The sequence below is a fragment of the Seriola aureovittata genome, chromosome 14 (assembly GCF_021018895.1).
Source record: "Seriola aureovittata isolate HTS-2021-v1 ecotype China chromosome 14, ASM2101889v1, whole genome shotgun sequence".
Taxonomy (NCBI): Eukaryota; Metazoa; Chordata; class Actinopteri; order Carangiformes; family Carangidae; genus Seriola; species Seriola aureovittata.
The window spans coordinates 2,301,421-2,318,311 of record NC_079377.1 but is presented as its reverse complement, the minus strand read 5'-3'; the positions used below and the strand labels follow the sequence as shown (position 1 = coordinate 2,318,311).

Below are 16,891 nucleotides of genomic sequence, written 5' to 3'. Positions count from 1 at the left end.
CGATCTTTGTTGTCATGGTTACAATAATGACAACGTAGTTAACTTTGTTGAACAGTCATGGATAATAGAAACAACATAAACTGCTGTCATCATTACTATGACCACTAACCTAGCAACAAAACCGAACTATGGGTCATTATAACCTGCTGCACACATGACTTGGAAACAGGACAGTCTCAACAAAGCATGTTGTTGCATATTTAAGACCATATAATAAAAACACAACTACTACATATTCTTGTGTTTTTCCATTTTATTTGAGGGGAAAACAAAAAAAAATGCTAAAAAAAAAACAAACAAAAAAAATCTTTATATTGTTTTGATAAAATCCCAAGCAGTGCAACAACTGGAAAATCCAGACATCATCATCATCTCCAGCAGCACTGGCACTGCAAGCACTTCTTATTGGTATTATTACTATGTTTATAAAGAATGCATATTATATCACACTGAAGGCAGACTTCAGATTTACTCGTCTGCACTCGTCTTCAAACGTCTTTCCACTCAAACATGACCTCAGTGAAACTCACCTCAGAGTAAGAAGTTAATCAGTTTAGTCTCAAGACAATGTGTTGTTTTGAATCTACATTATATCGCCTACTTGTGAACATTTTGCCAATGTGATGGCCGATTCTTTTAATACATTAAATCTTTATTTTTGTGTAATTTATTTGAAAATGGCACCCACCTACTCTTTTCCCTTTTACTCCAGTGTTTTGGGGTTAAAGTTTGTTTCAGTTTTACTTCCCATGACATCTGACAGATTTTTAGTGGTGTTGTGGTTTTATGTTTTACAGGGGCGCTCCAGGGGTTTAGTGAGGAACTCAAGAGAGAAAGTGTTAAAAAATATATCAACAGCTGCGGCTGTGACAGCTCCACATACACTGGATCCTACATTTCCCATAATTCAACTGGACAGCATCTCTTCTCTTAGACTCTTGTCTGGTAAACACCCACAATTTTCAAATGTCATGCCTTCAGTTTGTAACAGTTTTCAAGTTTGTTGTCTGTGAGTCCAAGCTGAGCTAACCCTGATGACATCGCTATAACATCATGAGAGTAATATTTTCTGAAGTAGACAGTTTAGTTGTCATGTCCTAATCAACAGCTGTTTACTAACAGCTGTTGATTAGGACATGACAACTAAACTGACCTCTGTGTACAATCTGTGAAGTGCCCCGACTGTCACCTCAGCTCTTATTTTACCATTAATCCACTTCACTGGGGTCCAGTCAGTCCCTGACACCCTGTTAGCCATCTGGGGTCTTGGTTAAAGCAGGCTACAGTTCTATTAGTTATGTTGGAGGTGCTAGAATGGTTTAGATAATGTAATTAGCAGGCTAAATACAGTATCTGCTGTGCTAGTAGAAGGTAGCATTAGCATGTTGGTGCTAAATGAGTCTGTTGGCTAGTTAGCAATACTTATAGGATAGGTTTGGATTTTTCCTGTTTATCACAAATCAATACTCACATGTGGTCGCTGTAATCACTGTAAACCTCCTTCCATGCTAGCCATGTAGCATTCCCTTCGTTCTTTGCATCGTAAAGCTAATGGAGGTGTGGACAGTCTGAGTTAGCTAACTCAAAAGTTACAGTAGGCTGACCAGACATCCCTGTTGTCCATGGCCTGTGTGCGCAAATGCCAGCGTTTTTAACTGAATTAAAGACAGACCGGAGCAGCAGAGCAGACAGGCACATGTCTAGCGTTGTGCTTGTTTTGGCCAACAGAGCGAGCTGGCTGCTAGCTTTAGCAGCTGCAGCAATGAAGCTAAAACCATCAAAATAAGAGTTATCAAATCAAATTTTTTTCCTTTTTTGTTGTTTCTAGGCAGAGAAAAGGTTATTTGGCTCACTCATTGGTTAGAAATCAGACAAATTGTTTTAATAGTCTAACCTGTAATATTTATCTTCCATAGAATTACACTGAATTGAGTCTCAAAAATACAGGACAACTAGCAGTATCAGTTCAATACGGAAAACATCTTTTTGTTTCCAATTAGGGGATGTTTCCGTAAGGCTATTTTGTGGGACAGTTGGCAACCTCACTAATTTTATCAGTTGGCATTCACCACAGTTTATTACAGTACAGTTACCGTAGACAAAATACATAAAAACATTGGATATTTTTACTGATATATATTGACCGTCGAACTGGAGATGACCCCGGTTTTCATTTTTAAAAAATCTGGTCACCTTAAGTTACAGACTTTTGAGAATGAAACTTGCTCTTCCTGTTACCACAGGTGGTATTTCCTTCCTGTGGAAACACCAACAACAAGCCACCATATGAATAACAAGAACAAAGCTGCCCACTTGATTTGGGTCACTCAGACTATTAACTTCAACTGAATTTAAAATACATGTCCACCATGTAGCTGATTGCTACTACAGATTACAGCGACTACACATGGCAAGTGAGAATTGTTTTGCGATAAAAATCTGAACCACTCCTTTAATCCTAACAAGCCAGACAGTGTTCATGCACATCCATGTTTGCACTACACATTGTTAAGAAAATCCTCCAAAGCCTCCACAGTCTAACACACTTAGCTCCTGCTCTTTTCATAACATTTTAAATGCAACAGCACAAAAACAGATTATTTACATGTCTTGAGGAAAATGTGTTTAACTAAATAGTTCAGAAAGACACTGATAAACATGGAGTACACAAACCGTAACAAAATAAGACTCTAAGAGTTCTGCTACAGAGGTAAGAGTGCTGTGAACAAGCATAAGGTAACAAGCATTTAGAAAAGATTGCTATTATAACATGAATATAAAAAACAGAAGAAATAGTTGTGTTTGTTTGAGGGCTTTGAAATCCACTCAAATATTAAAAACAGCTTTCATTTACGTGAAAGATTTAAAGTTTTTATATTATGAGCATGATATGCACTTTACTGAAGAAGAATACTGACACCAGAGAGAAGACAGATGAATCTTTTCATGGTGCATACGCTAAAAGTGTCAGTCATCAGTTTTTCTGGAGGAAAAAAAAAACTCATTGATGGAGCTGTGACTTTTTTCATTAAAATTTTAAAAGCTGTGTTCAGACTGAACGTGAGGTTAATTTTTAAAGTGCTGCAGCACCTCCTAATGTGGATATATTTTAATCGGCCTATCACAGATTATCGGTATCGGTGCATATATCCTCCGATATGCACGGATATGAATACTTTTATTAGGAAGCAATAATGCAGTGGAAATGCTTGGTTAAAGTCAAGTTATATAGGCAGCATTTTATGTATATTTGATCCTTTGTTTTCATTTAAGTTAAATATATATATATATATGATATATAAAAATACTGTATTTGTTCTTATGTTTTTTATTTATAGTTATTTATTTCGATAGTTATTTAATTGCCAGTTAAATTTACCACTTCAGTGCAATGATGTAATTTTGGACAATATCGGCCGATATATCAATATCTGAATTTTTTACTCCCTAATATCGGTATCAACCCCAAAAATCCAATATCGGTCGGGCTCTAATATTTTGGTCAATATGTTTGGAAGCTCAGATTACAGTGAAAAAACTGTATCAACAAGAGCAAGAGATTTGGGCTCATCCCAATGTTTTATGATTCATGCACGAACAGAGAAACTGAGAGGACTGCATTGGAAAATAATAGGAAGTTATTGAACTGAATCCCGGTGAATTCTGACATCAGACAGCTGATGTCTGCACAGTCCATTATCTACGGTGTCCCTGAGAGCTCAACACACCGCAATTTAAGAAATGCACATAGACAAAACAAATAAATTCAGAAAACATCTTCATCAGTTTGACAACACATGAGCTGCAAGTACTCACAACAAACTTGTTGTTCAATACTTTGCAACTTTTGAAGTTAAAAAGTATTGAACAAGTGCACATAGATGTTTCATAATACATCCACTCAAGTCTGTCCTAGCCAAGTTAATCACTTAAGTTAAGTTTTTTTGCCTTAATTCCAATAGCAACAGAGAGAGAGAGAGACAGAGAGAGAGAGATACAGAGAGAGAGAGAGAGACAGAGAGAGAGAGAGAGAGAGAGAGAGAGAAAGAGAGAGAGAGGATGATATGCAGCAAAGAGCCACAAGTCGTGCATGAACCTGGGTCAGTGCGGTTAGGACTATGCCCTTACAGTACGCACCGGGGTGCCCCTGCATCACTGTTTAGTGTCCCCTGGAAACACTTCATGTGTTGCCAAATTGATGAAGATGATTTCTGAAGCTGTTTGTGTTTTGTCTGTTTGCATTTTTTCTTAAGTTGTGCAGCAGTGTGTTGATCTCTCAGAGCCACCATAGTTATCAGCAGTCCAATTTGCATCAGTAATGCAAAAGAAAATAAGCTTCATGCTTAGTCTGAAGACTTCAGTTCTATATGATCTGATCCATGTTTTGATCTGTGGTGACAACAGGCCAGAACTCCTCCTGTGGTTACAGTGGGTCAACGTCAGCTCTGCTGTTGCATAAAGCGGATCCCCAGTCATTTCTACTTATATTGACCACAAAAAACATCATTGGAAGAAACACATGGCACATGCTGCCCATTTAAATGAAGTATTCAGTCAACAAATATTTGAGATTTTTGTCATACAAATAAAACTAATGGTACATTTTCTATCAAACAAACTAACATCTGACGCCTTTTACAATTTACAAGATCTTTTTTTAAACTAAAGACTCATCTTCATTGAGATTTAATTGCAAAAAACATTAAACAAGAGTTAAGATTATACAAAAAGAATTCCAACTATTATTAAAAAAACTGAATGAATTAAAGTGCAAATGATGGATGCATCTTTCTGTGGAAACATTAGCCAAAGTTAGCCTTTCTATTTTCTCCACATCCTGCCTCCATAGAAAACATGGTCTCCATGTGTTTGTGTGTGTGAGGGCTTCAGTATGGCTCTGCATGTCTGGAGAAGGACGCCATCTATTGGTGCAACTACAGAAAACACCTCTGTTCAACAAGTCCCATCCTCTCTAGTCCTGTACAAGTTTCTTGTGTGTGTGTGTGTGAGAACAGCAATTCAAGTTTGTAAATCAACTTCAGTGTCCCAGAAAGGTTGTAGACACATATGTGACCCATGTCTGATATTAGTCTGGTGGTTTTGAAACGGAAACATTTTCCAAAAATATATCTTTTTATACTCATTTATCTTGGCAGATGCATCATAAAAATATTCCTTGTAGCAAGAGTTGAAGCAGGTAACAGTAACACGGAGGTCAGACCTCAATCCAGCACTTCCAACCTGTCTGATTTTTTACAGCTAATATCTGCAGATCAATCTGGTAGAAAAAAATTTTAACAAGTGCAAATATTCACACGGATAAAAAATAGGAACTGTTCAACTTTGCTTTTGGGTGTGACAGTGAATGGGCTGCTAATGTCTGTTATTGTAAACGTTAACATACTGTGGATGAATGACGCCGTTGTATGAGCTGTTAGGGACACGGTGAATGACCCTTCCTTCGTTGATGCAAGTCTGTCGTCTCTTGGGTTTATGTCTCTGCTGTTGCCTTCAGTGAAGCTGGGATTGGACAGTAACGGATGAGCTGCGGCTCAGCTTCCAGGATGTGTATCAGCCAGTTTGGTGCTGCCAAAATACCAATTTATCATGGAAACATTTCAAACTAGTTCAACATGACACTGATCAGTTCCACAGGTCCGGATGTCAGCTGGCGGTCTGACTCTGCTCACTTCAACACTTGGCTCTTTGGGTGAATTTACCAATGAGTCCAGCTGTTCTGGGATCTGGTTAAAGGACCCAGCTCCTGATGCCAACTGCTTCTGTCCAAAGAGACTGAAGTGTGTTGAATGTTGAATCTTTGATCAGAGTCATGGATTAGAAACCTGATAATTCTTCCATATTGGAAAAGTCTAACCTGCCATTAGCATCTAACATCAAGACTGACCGATCACACTGCCATTACTGTGCCAAGTGAAGTTAACACAACTCTAAATGCTGATTTTAAGCTTCTTTGTCTACATCTGTGAGTGAGGCTCCACACAAAGCACTGAGGTGACAATGAGCCGAGGAAACTGTGTGTGTGTTTGGTGGCGGCGTGTAAAGAGCCGTCGGCTTGATATGGTCCAGAACATAAGTGGACAGCTGATTTGCCTCTGTTAGTACTCCACTGGATGTCTGCATGCACAGGTGTGTATTCAGCTGGCAGTTTATTAGGAGCATCTGTGAAAAAGTAACCAACTGCAGCCTCCAAAACGATCCCACAGTTAAACCGACACCTCTCTGAAACAGTTTCAACAAAAACTGAACATTCAGAGCTTCATGAAGGACGATATGTCACTGGAGAGTTTTTCTGAGACTGCATTAGTTTCAACCAGGTGTTCCTAATAAACTGCCAACTGAGATGGATCACACAGACCCTCGAGAAAGAAATTTACTTTCAGTCTCGGTTGTAGAAAGTATAAATGGTTGGGGTTGGGCTTTGAGGGGGAGAGGGGATGTTCCCAACTTATTGTGTGGTCCTCAAACCTACAGACCATGACCATTAGAGGATGTCATGGACAGTACCACTTCAAGTGTTACCATGTTACTGCACTACGAACAGCTCCAGCCAACAAGCTCTTCATGTCCTACTGAGCTGAGATGAGCTGAGTTGTCAGAGACCTGAACTACTGGTGAAGGGTGAAGGCCCTGTTCAATCCTGGTGTTAACATCCGTCTCAGGTGATCTGATCACCAGTGATCAGCTCTAAGTTCAGGTGTGAACGCACCCAAGACGCATTGAGGACACATTTGAGATCCGATCACTCAGACCACATTCAGGGGCGGTCTGGACCACTGGATCCACTCCAAACCCACAGGATCCTCTGTCTTCAAATCATTAAGTCCAAATGAAGCAGTGAAGATCCAGTACATCCAAACTCCTGTTGTTTTGTAACGCTTACACTAATATTACACCAGAATACAAATATCCTTGGTGTGAAAAGACAGAGTTTATCACCTAATCCAAAGCTGGCTGGACGTCTCAGTGAGTCGGATCTCTGCACACACTGTGAGGGTCAGGTGTGTCTGCTGGATGGATGACACCTTCTCAGTCAGGGAGGAACAGCAGCAGTGCAGCGGGACCAGGGTGACAGCAGTTATGGTGGAGTTGGTGCTAACAGTGAGGAGGACGATGGTGGTGGGACTCGTCAGTTTTCAGCCAGTGACAGTGCCAGAGCTGCCTGCAGTGCTGCCTCTTCATCAATGCTGTAGTCCTGATGAAACGCAAGAAACAACAGCTGAGAGTCACCGTACACCACACCACACAACCTGCATCTAACTACCTCTTCTATGGCTTCCTGTTACATTTAGAATAGATTTTAAGCTCCTCCTCCTTATATACAAATGCCTTAACGGGCGAGGACCAAGCTGCATCTGAACTCCCTGATTAACTATAGACCTCCAAGAACACTGAGGTAGTAGTAGCAGTAACAGCTGTAGGAAAATTGGGGATGCAGCCTTTGTCAGTTACAGCCCAAAGCTGTGGAACCCTTTATATACAGTCTATGTGTGGAACACATGACCTGTAGATACCACAGAAGAAGAAGCTCACTGAGTGTTCTCAAAAGAAAGATAAAAACTTATCTCTTTACTTCAGCCTTTAACCAGCTCTGAAATTTTGCACTTTGCTCAGCACTTATTTTAAATGCTGTTATGAATATTGATGTCTTACCAATTTTATGCATTCTATGTAATCATTTTTTTATTTTAATGATTTATTATTTATTATTTTATTATTATTCCACCTCATTTTACATCAGTGTTTTTAACGTTTCATTTTATGTCTTTTCATGTAAAGCATTTCATTTCTTTGTTGTAAATTTCATTTCATACATTTCTTGTATGAAAGGTGCTGTACAAATAAAGTTTAAATAAATATTATTCTATGGACCATCCATTGTATGCCACTTGTATGTATTCGCACAAAATCAATGTCCTTTTGTGTGACTATATGTGCAAATGACCACAAATAATGTGATGGGGATTTTTTTATAATAGTCAGTGCAACATAGATCCAAACCTTACACTTACATGAATCAAACAAACACTAAAGAAACACTTCCTCATCATAAACAATCAGTTGTGAATTATTTTTGCTGTCTGATTTACCTTTCATTGAGACACATTAAAATGATTTGCTATTTGCTAGTATATTATGCTTTTACTTTTGTAAAGATCTGTATGATGGAACAGTAAATTGATGAGTGTGTGGACTAGAACAAAAGCAATGTTTCAGATATTTGTAAATTCAGTTATATCAGCTCAGTCAGGTGGACACAAAAATAAAATACTGAGTTATTTTTATAGTGAAATTGTCAACCTGGAGAAATCTCCTTATGCAACCACGTGCTCATGGGAGTTAGACACCAAGAAAACAATAAGCATTGAAAACTGCAAGTGATTATTACTGAAGGTTAAAAGAATAAGTTGTTCAATAGAAGATAAACCCCCATGTGACTTGTTATTCAATTCTTCTACAGCTGGAAACCTGCTTCACTACTTTTGGGAATAAATTAGGCCTTTTAAGTACATGAATTTACCAGTGGTGACTTATAGTCAAATGTTTTTTATGTGTGTATACATGTGTTAAATATATGGAGGTGTGTAATATATGGAAGTCTATATATACAGTGGCTTCAGGAAGTAACCATTAAAGCCACTGAACAGGAGTGAGCAATAACCAACAACCTGATCAACTCTCTGAGTAGGTGTGTTGCACTGCATGAGGCAAACAGTGGTTACACCAGATACTCTCTTGTTTTCTGACCACGACCCTCCCCATAAAAAAACTGCCCATCTGTAGCCTCTGCCTTTTTCAACATAAAACTGCATCTTAAAGTGGCCTTTTATTGAGACCAACCCAAGTCACACCGGTGCAGTAATCATGCTGTGGGATCAGCATCTTGATATGTCACACCTGTCAGGTGGATGGATGATCTTGGCAAAGCAGAAGTTCGTAGTAGACGTCTTTTGTGTGTTTAGAAAAAGTCTTAGATCTTTAATTTCAATGAATGAAAAATGGGAGCAAAAACAAAAGTGTTGCGTTTATATTTTTGTTATATCATGTAAGAATGTGTGACATCAGATCTGATGACAAAAAAAGGTTTGTTGGAGACAACTTTCACCATGGCCACATCACCCTGCCAGGGAGCACCACAGCAAACATTCAGCTATTGGACTGCATTAACCCCCCTCCCTGTCTGTGTGGTGTTTTTCTATTGGACCCTCTTCATGGGAGCTTCTCAGGATCAGGGGATAAAGCAGGACCACCTTCCCTGGCTTCCACTGGAACTACTATCTACAGAGGAAGTTTGTTCTCAGCGATGATGTTGCTGTTTTTCAGTACTGTAAGCAGCACAGAAAGAATTCCCTCCATTGTATTAGAATGGAGGCAGAAATCTCAGTGACAGATGAATCTAAATCTATACAGAGCGATATCAGCCAAAGAGAGGTGAAAGAATATGTTTCCCTTTAGCTTTGTTGAAATGATTCTATGATTTCCTTGCAGTAAAAGTTAAAAATGTTATTTTTAAACATTAAAATCAACAGCAGTGGACTTACAACAAAGGTGTCATAGGAGAACTTGTGTCTGTGGAGAAGATGCTGGAGGAAGTTGGAGCTCTTATAACTGGGGTCTCCCCACGGCATGGCTGAACACACCGGACACACCTGGAGAGACAGAGATACACACACACACACACACAAACAAAAACACACACGCACGCACACGCATACACACAAACACAAACACAAACACACACACACATACCACAGTTTATGTCAAGCTACTGCCACAACTCAGACAGTCACATGCATGTGTAATCAGACACTGAACTGAAGTCAAGTCAGAGTTTATTACAGCAGAATATCGCTCAAAATATGTGTCAAAGGGCTGGACATAAAACTAAATGACATGAACAATGTGTAAAATACAAAAATGCCAAAAGTGAGATAAATCACATACAAGACATTAGAAACAAAACACCCAGAGCATTCAAAAATAAATCAAATGTGATGTAAAATACAACATGAAATATGCGCACAAAACTGGAAGCATGAAGATGTCAATAACATCAGATTACAAGGAGTTGTAGTCTGGAGGTCTCTAGTGTGTTCAGTAGGGCTACTCCACCCTGACACCTCAGGAACGATGATGCTTTGGGGTGAGCAGGAGCAAAGACCAGGAACCAAAACCAGGTTCATGTAGACAAAATGTGGATAAAGTTCCTGAGAACCTGAAACTGTTCTGGGGTTTCTAAAAAAAGTTCATGTGGCTCTTTTTCCTCAGGAGGCTCAGGTCCTTTGACGTCTGCAGTGAAATGCTGCACATGTTTTATCAGTCAGTGGTGGCCAGTGTACTCTTTAATGCTGCAGTCTGCTGGGAACAGCAGCATGTCTGACATGAACACAAGGAGAATGGACAAGCTGGTCAAAAAGGCTGGGTCTGTGCTTGGCAGGAGTCTGGACTCACTCAGGACTGTTGTGGAGAGATGCTTGCAATGTAAGATGGAGGCCATCTTGGACGATACCAACCATCCTCTCCACAACATTCTGGCAGGACAGAGAAGCAGCTACAGCTGCAGCAAACGTCTCATATCACTGCGCTGCAGAACAGAGAGGTTCAGGAGATCCTTTGTTCCCACTTCCATCAGGCTATACAACACCTCAGCAGGAAGTGGACTAATCTATCTATCTAATCTATCTTTATTTATTATTAACTGTTTTTATTATTATTATTATACAACAATGAGCTAATGGACACATGAATTTCCCAGAGGGGATAAATAAAGTATCTATCTATCTATCTATCTATCTATCTATCTATCTAAAAAAGCTGATTCTGGGACCAAGTGAGAGCACGTCTGGAGATTCAGGATCAGCTGAGTTAGTGTAGATCACCTGGTATATTAGAGAGTAGTCTCTTACCACTTTATTGGGGTCATTACGGTGGTTGTCCATACAGTGCTTCACCAGTTCCTGCTGGTCCAGGTTTCTGGCCCCACAGAATGGACACACAAATGTTGACCTGTTTGGAATATTGCTACATGAGAGAGGACACAAAGTGAGGACATGAATTATCACAAGCCTGTAGCAGTTAATTCAATCCTGGAGCCTTGGAATTTTATAGGTAATGAGTCAGAATGTACAGTGTGGTCATGTACAATTTATCACATGGTTTATGATCTGTGTATGGGTTTATTTCACTGTGAGACAGTGGAGTAAGATTGTATCTGGAATGTACTCTACTTAAATACAACAATGTAAACTTCCACTGAAGCTTTGATAGTGCACCTATGGCTGGGACTCATGGGAAATGTAGTTGCTAATGTGAACATACATAGTCTCTGCAGCTGAGCGCTGTCATGTTCAGAGTGTGTGTACCTTGGTATAGGTTGGGAGGTGGGGACCACAGGGACAAACTTGGGACAGTTGGCTATCTGCTCCTGTACTTTAGAACAGGAAGCAATGTGGGACCTCATCTTCGCCAGAGCCACCTGAGAACACACACACACACACACACACACACACACACATTATATATCAATATTAGTAACATCTTCACTAGCATACTTGCAAAAATAAAATATGAATTGTATCTTCATACATCTTATATTCTGGACAAAAGTTACAGTCACAAGATGATATTTATTTATGTACCAAGTAATAATAATCAGACACTAATCAGAGTATGGAAAGTTACGCCCATGATTTTGTGACATTGGTGCTGACGCTCAGTATCTACCTTCTTGCTGCAGCCCCTGCAGGGTGCTTTGTATGAGGCCAGCTGCTTCTCCACACTGGAGGAGCGCTCCACTTTCTTGGGGTCAAAGGGCACACGACAGAGAGGGCAGAGGGGTGAGGTCACCTGAAGACACGGCTGCAGACACTCCCCACAGAACCTGGAACAGCAGAGGAGAAAAGGTGAAGTTAGAGCAGGGCAGGTACTGCTCCTTCCTGTCCCCACCCAGAGTCACCCTGCAGGTGTAGGGAGACGTTCGCCAGCCTTTAAGGGACCAGTATATTCCGATGGTTAGATAGGAGAACCCCCCCCCCCCCCCATATTGACATTCCTTACATTGAGCTTTTATTTGCAATAAACTACTAAGTAACAATAATAATAATGATATTATTAATGGCTAGCCTAAACCGATAAACCCAAAAAACAAAAAAACAAAACACATCTGAGATTTAATGAGAAATGTTTGGGTCCTTCTGTTTATTTAACATTTAATCAGTTATAACTTACTTTCCATTGGTTTTCTTGCAGGTGACTAATGGTTTAATGGTATTAGAATGATATAAAATTATAACATAGGTTCATTTCATGGATGTCATGTACAACAGTATTCACTTTGTCCCTGAGCGCTGGGTTTTTTATGGAAGAAGTTAGAATTCTACTAGGGCTGCACATAACACAAATCATTCAAACAAATCATAGCGTGATAATTTTTGACAGATATTGCAATTGCAATATGTTTCACTTATAGTGATCGTTTTTGCATTTTCATTTTCACTGAAAAAATCTTTAAATGATGATGATGTGATTTTTGATGGTCTTGTACCAAACTAACATGTTCCTTTACATCTGGAGAAAATGATTTGCACCACAACGCTAATGATGCAAACAACAATGTGACACATTTTACCTTCATCAAAACAATTGCAGCTCCTGTGATTTGGATATTTGCACTTGGCCATATTGCGATTTCAATTATATTCGATTAATTTTGCAGCCCTAAATTCTACCATATTCAGGAGTCTTTCCTTCAAAATCCAATGCTGAATTAAGAGTCACAATATACAGCACAACACACACACACACACACAAACACACACACACACAGTCACTCTTAGGCTGTGCCTGTGTGAAAATGATCTGTTCTGAAGAGATGAATTAACTCTACAAGGATTTGACAGATGAAAGCTTTAACTGGAGAAACTGGGAGTCAGACATATGTTTTAAACACAGTATAGAGCTGAGTCTGATCTGTTGTGTGTATGTGTGTGTGTGTACAGTATGGATGGGCCAGTGAGAAGCAAACATTAGTGTCAGTACCTCATGTTTCACCTAACCCCATTAGCAGCAGAGAAGTAAAAATAGCTGCATTTTCCCTTTAACCAGAAATAGAACTGAGGCTACCTAAGGTCTGATCTGCTCTATTGTTCTCTTCAGCTCCACGCTGAGAACAATTGGAAATACACCTCTCTGAGACAGTAAGAGTTGATAATATCACTATCCCATCAGTTACACAAGTCTTCACAAGTAACACATCAACATTAACTTGACTGCAAATGATCCAAGATGACCTCAGTCTTCAGATACCTGTTTCCCCCACAACAAGCCCTCATCCAGAAATAATTAATGACATGTGCAAGTTAGAGTACCAGAAAACCACAACATGCAGCTCTCAGTGCAGAGGAACAAGCTTCCACTTCTCTGGTAAAGATGTTTTTGGTGTTGCAGCCTGATGTCTGTCATCAGAACTCTTATTTCTCTTACACTTGGGTCTGCTGACATGCAGAGAGTTTTCATCTGTGTAATGACTGACAGCTTGTTTTTTCTTTACAGAACTGTGGCCTTGTTTTCTCTCTGTGGACGACATCCATGCCACTTGATGTCACCATCAGTGAGGAGCTTTTCACTACTGTTCGGTGAAATACATCACCAGGCATGAGGTACCAGGTCCACTGTGATGAGAAACAATGAAACTGAGACTCTGTTTCTAAACCACCTTCAACCTGAAATCTTTGGCATTTCTGTACTGTGAATTTGTGTTATTTAACAGCTGACATTTACACTGATAACTAGGCTTAGGCCAATATTTGATAACATAAACCCTGAAACACAAAGTCCAATAATATAATTATATATTATAAAAATAAAGCACCTAAAGGATAAAATACAGTAATACAATAATGTCATCATTTCGACTGTATGGAAATATTACATTTGGATATCGCCCAAGCCTACAGATAATAATATTTGATAAGCGTCTATCTGACAATATGTCAGGCTCTATTTATTTTTGTTTGAAAGATGCAAAAATATTAGCGCATCTCATTTAAACATCTCAATTAAAACCATATTGCACCTTATTCCACCACTAAAATATTGCAATGAATTAGAGGATGTTTGTTCATATTACCAAATATGATGATAACATGATCTGTTTACAACGTGAGGATAATAACTGTAGTGATGGAGTCAACATCAGTCAAAGGTGAATGACAACAGCACTGCCTGGTGCAGCTGCTGCCAGATGTTTTAGAAAAACAATGGGCCAAATGAACTAACCCAGTCCAGCTGTGACTAACAACACATAAACCACACAACATCACACATACAGCACTCCTGGAAGGAACAAGCGACATGTCACCGTAACTTACTGTCCGCCCGCACACAGCAACACACATCCAAACAAGAAGTAGATACTTTACGTGTGAGCACAGCTGGCGATGCTGACGGGTTTGTGGTAGACCTCCAGGCAGATAGGACAGGAGAACTGGCTCTCGATGCCCTCAGCCGGGGCTGCCGGGGAGCCTGCGCCGCTGCCGGGCTGCTGCTGCTGCTGCGGCTGCTGCTGCTGACGGAGCTGGGTGCTCGCCGAGACAAAGCTCCGAAACATCGCCATCATGGAGCCGGAGAGGATCTGCAACTGTCGACAACAGCTCGCTTCCCGAGAGAGGAAGCTGTCCGACTGTTCAAAGTGCTGGCAGCTGGCGCATTATCCGTACAGCAGTTTGAATATATGTCGTACAAACATGGTGGCTTTTCGATATACTCGCTATGAAATTATCTTCACCGAAACAAAGCATTACTTTCCCCTGGCTGGAGAAGACATGCCGGAGAAGTAAACATTGGAAGCAGAGCTAGTTGACGAGTGTCAACATGGTGCTACGAGGATGACCTGGATAAAAAACACGAATCTACAAACTCACGGAGAGCAGCTGAAGCTACATCCACTTGGTTGTCAGATTAGCGCTTTTGGAAAAACGCCAGTGGACACTCACGAACAACACAAGAGGCTACAACAAAAGCCCTCCACGACCTGTGCTTTATGGAGGTTGTAGTACCAGTATTGAGTTGAGCTCTGTACTGTATATGTCTTCAGAACTACAATCCCAGAGCCCACTTCAGAGGAGTACAGTAAACCACACGGGCCAAAAGTACCGAACCGCGTTATCACCATTTATTAACAGACAAGGAAACAGTAGATGATGTATTTACAAAAAGAAAGGTGTCGCACACCAGTTGGAATAAAATTAAGTAATTGATAATTAATATTTATCAATGTCATCAATTAATGTGAATTGGTTTGTTGTTAACCAACTCACATATTATTTTAATAGAGGAGAAAACTTGACAACCTGCAAACGTCCTGACAAGCAACAGAAATTTAACATCATGAACAACATTTATCCTGCTGCTGAAATCTGCTTCACTTAAAGATTTCAACTTGTTTCTTCTTCATGTTCAGTCACAGTCCAGCTTCAGGTTGAACCTTCACTCAGATATCCGAGTATGATCCAAGCTTCCCCCAAACTCTGACAGTCACAAACAGAAGTTTAAAGATACTGCGACATGAAGAAACTGTTTGACTTCCTAGATTTACTGTCTCCGTGAAGTCTCTGAGTGTCTCCTTCGTCTTTTTAAACTCATCAGTGACCTTCTGACACAGATCAGCCGGCTGGATGATGGAGGCTTTTCATCCTGCTCAGGGGTCGCAGTGATTCTGAAGACAGCCACAATGAGATTCAACAGACAGTTACAAGTACCTCCAAAACTCCTTTACTCATTTCCCTCAGTTCGAACACTCGTCTCAAAATCATGTCAAACTCCATTATCTCTGTCAAAGTTTTTCAATCATGAGCTTCAGCTGATTTTTCCTCCAACACGTTACACGTCGTGTGTATTTCTTCCAGGTTCTTCTTCGTTGGTTCTACAATCCTCATGAATTCTTTCCCTAGCTCTTCTATTCTCTTTGCACTTCCATCTTCTGTCACCTTTTTTGATATATTTGCAGTAACATCAACAACAACACCAGCTCCAGTTGCTACTGCTCCTCCTACTGGATTCCAGGTCCCAAGTATCCCAAGTCCGAGTGCTGCTCCTAGTCCCACTCCTCCAGTAACAGCTCCTCCTTTTCTCTGCGTCTGTTCTCTCCTGCATCTTTCTCACGTCAGCAATGATCCTCTGAAACTCTCCGACAGTCTCGGATCTGTCTCATCCTGTTTTCACCGCTGTTAAAATGTTTGATGAATGAAATTAGTGCGTCCATTAAAAGACAGATTAGCAGCAGGGGATTGTCTCTGAAAGCTAGCTTGACTTCCAGCTGTTGTATCTAAAGTTTCTGTCATTATCAAGCAGAGCTGAGCTCCGTCTCCTTCAATATCATATCATCATATCACTCTTGTATGTTTAAATCTTACAGTAAATGTAAGAGCACGAAGAATGAGTCATCTGACTACACAGAGAGATATGAGCGATTTCTACACCAAACTAATGTTAACAACCAGCTTTACAGATGACATCATCAGACACGACAGTCTCGAACGGCAGGAACAGCTGACATTCAGTCAGATCGTTTCCTCCGTGGTGAGTTTTCAGGAGTTCATTTCTGGATTAGCTAACATCTCAGGGCTGTGCACAGACAAGGGGGGCAGGTGCTCAAGTGGGAAAAAAAGGGCATCCATCTCATATTAAAAAGAAATTACTTGCATAAAAAAGTTACTTACATATTTATTTATTTCAATACCCATGCACAGATGCAGATGTTTACTTTAACATTTTCTAGACAGAATCTAATTGTATTTCTATTATACAACAATCAGCAGTAATCAATTCTGGCTTTACAGGAACCATTAGGTTTATACCAGGAGCATTGTTTTTC

The 16,891-nt window shown here is 40.0% G+C and overlaps 1 protein-coding gene across 3 annotated transcripts; it reads right to left on the bottom strand.

The window, feature by feature from the left end:
* Nucleotides 1–239: 239 nt before the first annotated feature.
* Nucleotides 240–16,648, bottom strand: LOC130181051 (E3 ubiquitin-protein ligase RNF166). Of its 3 annotated transcripts, XR_008829516.1 has the most exons (7): nt 14,439–16,637; nt 11,743–11,899; nt 11,382–11,494; nt 10,926–11,040; nt 9,561–9,668; nt 1,154–7,213; nt 240–1,097 (listed from the first exon to the last, which is right to left on the bottom strand). XR_008829516.1 is itself a non-coding variant. In XM_056394799.1 (6 exons), the coding sequence occupies exons 1-6, from the start codon at nt 14,633–14,635 to the stop codon at nt 7,148–7,150; spliced, it is 741 nt and encodes a 246-aa protein (XP_056250774.1). In that variant the 5' UTR covers nt 14,636–16,648; the 3' UTR covers nt 240–7,147. The 3 variants fall into 3 exon arrangements, 2 of the variants coding, with proteins under 2 accessions (XP_056250774.1, XP_056250772.1); XM_056394799.1 differs by having other exon boundaries at nt 240–7,213; nt 10,926–11,025; nt 14,439–16,648; XM_056394797.1 differs by having other exon boundaries at nt 240–7,213.
* Between the last annotated feature and the right edge of the window lie 243 nt (nt 16,649–16,891).

What these genes read in the sequence shown, in the direction of transcription:
- LOC130181051 (XM_056394797.1), bottom strand. Translation starts at nt 14,635, where the DNA reads ATGATGGCGATGTTTCGGAGCTTTGTCTCGGCGAGCACCCAGCTCCGT. An exon ending in ATCGCCAGCTGTGCTCACAC is followed by an intron (nt 11,900 to 14,438) that starts GTAAAGTATCTA and finishes CTGCTGTTCCAG; the next exon opens with GTTCTGTGGGGAGTGTCTGC. An exon ending in GCAGGGGCTGCAGCAAGAAG is followed by an intron (nt 11,495 to 11,742) that starts GTAGATACTGAG and finishes GTGTGTTCTCAG; the next exon opens with GTGGCTCTGGCGAAGATGAG.